The sequence below is a fragment of the Dufourea novaeangliae genome, unplaced genomic scaffold (assembly GCF_001272555.1).
Source record: "Dufourea novaeangliae isolate 0120121106 unplaced genomic scaffold, ASM127255v1 scaffold125, whole genome shotgun sequence".
Taxonomy (NCBI): domain Eukaryota; kingdom Metazoa; phylum Arthropoda; class Insecta; order Hymenoptera; family Halictidae; genus Dufourea; species Dufourea novaeangliae.
Genome location: NW_015374020.1, coordinates 2642591 through 2648590, shown reverse-complemented (window position 1 = coordinate 2648590; position 6000 = coordinate 2642591). Strand labels below are relative to the sequence as shown.

The 6000-nt window shown below is 41.4% G+C and overlaps 1 protein-coding gene across 15 annotated transcripts in view; it reads right to left on the bottom strand.

Annotated features, from left to right (window-relative positions):
- Positions 1-236: 236 nt before the first annotated feature.
- The window catches only part of LOC107189100 (tropomyosin), a 37103-nt gene continuing 31339 nt past the window's right edge, over positions 237-6000 (bottom strand). For 11 of the 15 annotated variants that reach the window (XM_015577542.1, XM_015577544.1, XM_015577543.1 and 8 more), the window contains one exon: positions 1377-1844. In XM_015577542.1, coding sequence (XP_015433028.1) covers positions 1759-1844 — 86 coding nt within the window. In that variant the 3' untranslated portion in view covers positions 1377-1758. Of the gene's footprint in view, positions 670-1376; positions 1845-6000 lie in introns of those variants that run through there. The other 4 variants (XM_015577539.1, XM_015577554.1, XM_015577552.1 and 1 more) reach the window with 2 other exon arrangements.

Genomic DNA, 6000 nt, shown 5'->3' with positions numbered 1-6000 from the left:
TGCTGCAGTCTTGGTCAAAGTACGGGAAGAATATCATTTTGAGCTATAATTCTCTAAATCATTCCGAAGGTCTACCTTCCCAAGTATAAATCGTGTCATATCGTACGCTAGAAAACAATCAAATAGCGAATCACCCGTCGGGGTATTCTTGGAATCGAAACCATTAATTCGAATCTAAACTATCGTAGAATCCTTCGGATCATTATACCTCGATCCTTCTTCTTGCAACCATCCGACAAAAATCCCTTAGGACTTCCCGCGCAGGAATTGAACATCTTAAAGAGAGATTCTTCTCGACGATCCATCTGACACGCTGTGTAGGTGGCCAGGTAGAAGACGCCGGGCGTCCTCTTTGTGTCGATCGCTCTAGTCCGGGGATCAACAATGGGCGTCGTGCGTTGAAGGTTCCACGTGCTGGCAGTGTCTCTTTATCATATATAGCGTGATCGTTCGTTTCTTTCCCTTTTTCTTTCTTCGTTTTTTGTTCCTATATACTTGTATATATATAATATATGATTGTGGGTGTATCTGTGTGTGTGTCTCTGTGTACGTGTTACAGGCCCCGTTCGAGAATTAGCCTGGGCTGCTAATATCCGGCCAGATCGGCGAACGTCTGGTCCATCTCTTCGGCGATCGCTTTGTACTTACAGCGCTCGTTTACCACCACGTCTGCAATGCAAAAAAGGGAGGGAACGTGGTATTAGTCGGACAGTGTATGTCGTTATATCAGTCGGGATTCGCTATAGAGAGAAACGAAATCATTTAAATCAGTAAAGGAATCCAAGAGTGGTTTGGATTAATAACGTAAACATGCGAGTTGTTTAAACATTTATCACTGTGTGTACCTTCTTAATACTATAACTTATACGATCGACTATTTGGGATGGTTTAGTTTCATTAGAAAGAGAGAGAGAGAGAGAGAGAGGCGTTACTAGATAGATTAGTAGATGGACTGAGGAACAGTTGTTCAAGCTTCTGTCATTGATAGGTTTACATACTTTGTTGAATATACCCTTGGTAACTGTTAAAATTGTACATTTCAATAAACTTTCACGTTTATTCGCTGATAGGACAAGATTTACAGATTAGTTGGTATTTCTAGTAAATCCAGATTCAGGGAGGAAGAAGTTCGATGGAAATTTTCGAATAGAAGCGTCGTTATGCGATTTGTAATACTCTTTTATTATGATATAATCTCCGTTGGATCGAACAATGGGTACTCGAGGTCGGTAATCCGGTGATAGAGTAGAAAAGAAATTGTTTCTGGGCTCAATCTTTATTTGCCTGTCTGTCTGGTTACATGGATCGACGTTCGATATCCGTATGAAAATCCCGTGTCGTCGATTAAAAAGGGGGGGGGGGGGGGGGGGGGATAATAAATAAATAAACAGTGACTCGACTACGATTTTAGATCGAAGGGAATTGAGTCGATTAATTTACAAAAAAGAAAGAAAAGAAAAAAAGAACCAAGGAACATAACATATGTACTGTGAACGGAGTCGTCGTCGATGAACAAATAAAAAATACAGAACACCCGGAAATCGCGAAACGTAATTATTGTTTTTTTTTTTTTAACATAACGCAGTGATTGTTCTCTGTTCCGTTTTTAATTTACAATAATAAAGTTACACGTAGCGGGTCGGCCGGTTCGGTATTGTGACCACGATCGTGAGTGTATCCGGTAGTATAGTTTTTTTGTGACGAGCGGCCAACGATCCCTGACAGCCGCGATGGACACGTTCGATCGCCGACTATCAATTAATTCTTCTCGATCAATTCGGTGAAAGTAAGGTCCAGGTCGTCGCAGATGTATTTGTACTTTTCTTTCTCGTGTACGAGCTCGTCTGCAAGGAAAAACGTTTATGTTAACGATTTGTTCGTAAAGCGAAGATTGCCCAGATAGTCTCACTTTTACACTTAACACCGTAAGGGTAATCTGTATATCCTAGAGAAACAAATATATACATATATCCCTCCACCATATTTCTGGATCACATGGAATATGAAAATGCGAATATTAGAATGACGATGAGAAGCGGATTTCATGCCTTCGTGAACGATAAAATAGTGTGAAACAGAACTCATTAAGAGATTGTGAAGATCAAGGGTACTAGAGTAATTTAAAATATTTAATATATTTTGTGAAATATAGGAACCGAAGGCAAGAAGTCCCCACGAGAAAAATGCAAAAATGATACTCGTGAAGGTCCCGTAATGGGAAGAGTATCCGAGTAAAAATAGCTCTATCATCGTATCTATCTACAATTCGATCGTTATCGGTTGCGCGACAGCCAACGATAAGATGCTCTCGCGGATAAGGCAGTCGCGGACGCGTTAGACAAGTCATACACGGTGAGGTTTATCCTCGAGGCCTGGCCTCATGAGGTCGTTTTACATTAGGGGAGCTGGATTTCTCGAAGCCTCCTTGTAATCTGTAACAGGATGATAGGAGCTGTTCCGAACGTTCGGCACACCTCTTACCATCCTGTTACAGATTACAAGGAGGCTTCGAGAAACCCAGCTCCCCTAACGTGAGACGACCTCATGAGGCCAGGCCTCGAGATAAACCTCACCGTGTAATCCGTGTATGGCCTGCTTTAGAAAGCTTCAGTCGTTAGCGGCGAAGTAAGTGGGTTAAGAAGCTCTCGCAAGTAACTTACGGATCACGTTTGTTAAGAGCAAGCGAGACTGTGAGAAAGGTATGATTATGAAATTGTTGTCTTTTTTTTTTTTTTTTATCAATCGAAGCGTTAGAAGGGTTGGTTAGTCGGCTCGTTAGACGCCGTATAGCTCCATGAACGCCTGATCCAAGCCGTCCCCGACCTCCTTGTACTTCTCCTTCTCAACCACCATTTCATCTGCAAGCATTCGCAATTGTTATTTCGTAACCGTATCGCAAACACCCACTTCTGTTGTAACGTTTGCTCCCGTGTCCGGGCAGATTCGAGAAGTGTAGCTTTGGATATGTAGCATCGACCAAGCGGTTAAGTAAGCTCTGTTCGGAGATAAAGCGTTGTCTCGTGGACGGGAACGGGGATGCGGAGGATTTGAAGCTTTGTATGTATTCAGAGATGAAAGTTTTTAGGGATGACGTAGATATGAAGCTTGGTGTTCTTGGACGAAGTGAAGATGTAAACTGTTCGATTGTGAGACATCGATGTGATTGTTGAAAAAAAAGAAAAAAACTGATCATCGACAAGATTATTGAATAGATGGTAGATTTTTTTTATTATTTATACGACTGAAATTTGTTATCTAAAAAATAGGCTATTTGCAAAGTCATTAACCATGATAATTATCGAGGGGAGCATAAGATCTATCTGGTCATTCTTAGACTATACGATATTCCATTCGTGCATTATTCTATACAATTTAGATTGTCTACGGTGTCTAAGTTTCTCTAATTAGCTATTCAGTAATATTAAACAAGACTACTAACGTTGGTTTCTTACGACTGGCTATAAGAACTGAAACCGCCTAAGGGTTATTTCTGAAAGCATGTTGTTAAAGTTCCATCACCACGCATTGAAATCGCCAATGTGGGCGCTTAACGAACATCGTACATGACAATTCTAACATTTTACCATAAATATCTTTCCTGTATCATATATAGAAATATTATTCCATCACCAACATAATTTTCCTAAATTATGCAATTTCTCGTTTTCATATGCAATATCAAAATCTAACTTTTTAGGTGAACTAAAAAAAAAAGTTAGGGGACGGGAGAACAAAATACCGGAAGTAGAAGGACTCGTGCAAGGGACACGGGTTCACTATGAAATAGTAGCCAAGAAAAAAAAAGAACAAGCAATATTACTCACCGTTGTCTCTTCGATACGTACCACAGACGGTCCTCGGCGTTGTACGAGGGCATGCAACAACTACACACGGCTCTCTAACACAACGGGCAGCGGTTTTTTTGTTTAATTTCGCGTAGAACGCGTGTGGATCGGTTTGTTAACGTAGCCAAAGGGGGGGTTTAGGGATGGAACGTTAGTTCGTGACCGATTACAATAAAAACGCAACAACAAAAACAAACGACACACTGTTTTTTCAAAATTAAAATATATATTATAAACAGTTTTATAATAATAGCAATATATATAATAATCATTATCATTACAATGATATTAGTGTTTATTATCGTTCCATTCGTTTTTTTTATTAATATTAAGTAAATTAATAAACTAAAACTCTCGTGAACTCAAGTATCTGCGTTTACTTTTGTAGTAACAAAAAAAAAAAGATCGTGTATCGTTAACCGGTAAGACGCGTGGAAATAATATCCGTTTAATTATTGTGCTTTTACCTTTCGTTCTCGATCGTCGTGCTCGCGGCACACGTGTCCACCGTTCTCCTCCCAGTGTCTTTCGGAGATATATCTCTGTATTAACGGTAAATTAACTTTTCGACAACGATTTCGCGAAATAGCTTAAACATGATTAAATAAAATGGCTCTTGTTCTGCACGATTGGATACGAGACAGCCATATCGGTCTTCTATAAATATTGCACAAGGTGCGCTCGAAACTTTACGTTACAGTCCCGTGTCGACTGAATTTCGATGATAATCTGTCTTGCGAAACACACTGGGGGAGAATACTCGTCGCGAGGTGGGGGGAAAAAAAATCGCCACGACGAAGGATCATCGAAGGTTCGGAGAACCGCGTGGATGGGTGGCGGTCCTCGGGCAGTTTGCACGCCGCCTCTTTGAAATCGATCGTTTCGTCCCGCGATGACAAAGAGGTGGGGGGAAAAGATTCGCGCGATAAGTCACGTGGAATGGGCCAACGATAGGAATGATACTAATTAACGGCAGCGATAATGAATAATACGAGGTCGAAATTACGCTTCGCGATGTGGAAGTTCTTTCTTTCGTTTTCTTGTTCTTTCGTGTGTTCTCTTTGTCGGTGATTTTTAATATGAAATCGCGTTCCCCCATCTAGAATAAATATATACCGGGGGCACTATCGGTGAACGTCGAGCGGAGAAGACGATCGTTCGCGTCTGACGATCGTCCCTCCGATCGTTAAATGCAGATACACCGTCGCGCGTCCAGGAATGCTCCGCGATCACAGGTTTACGATCCACGCCGAGAAGCTAATCACAGCGAGACCCAGCGCTGGATCGTCTCGCAGAACGATCTTTTTTTCTCGCTTGGTACAGGTTGACGGCCTAAAAGATGGGGTTCGAACCAGACGCTAATGATTCCTCGTGAAAAATTAGAGAAAAAACGTAGCAAGAAGTTTTTTCGTACGAGCCTCCGTTCTCGAGATAATCGACTTCGAAGGTTCGAGCGATCTACGGAGCATGCGCGGTGCGCGCTGTGCACCTTCGAGATCGAGTTTCTCGAGAAGGAAGAATCGTACGAAAAATTCTGATACGACATTTTTCGTGTACTTTCTCGAGAGGAATCGAATAGCGCGCTTGTTTTTCGTCGTACCTCATCTTCTGGCGAACTCTGTACATTTATGGAGATGATTTAGAAATGTACAAAAGTTGATTATACACGATACGATGTGTTTGTAATCTCACGCCTGTCAGTATTATCAATGAAACTTCAGTACGAATTTTCGTATGCAAGCCAAGCACTACGTTTCGGCTAGCTAATGAACACACTATCTACTTTATTCTAATAGAAGAATCGTGGGATCGCCAAGAATTACTTTTATCTTGGGACTGTAACCTGCGACGAACCTTCTATATCTCGCCTAGGAATGTTGGCAGTGAGCGTATTTAAAAAAAAAAAGACAGAAAAATGGAAGATTATCAGTGATAAGGGGAAGAAGCGAGGATCCTTCTCGTGATAGTTTGAGCCGTCAAGATTGCGGAATGTAGGCGATGAGAAGCCGAAACCTCTCTTTTATTCACCGAGGAACCCACGACCACGGCTCTACGTCGGGAGAGAATTTCTTCTCAAGGTCAAATCGGTCAAATATTTTTTAACCGTAGCGTACGTTGCTGCGTGTATCGACTATTTTTTAAAATAAAATCCCTC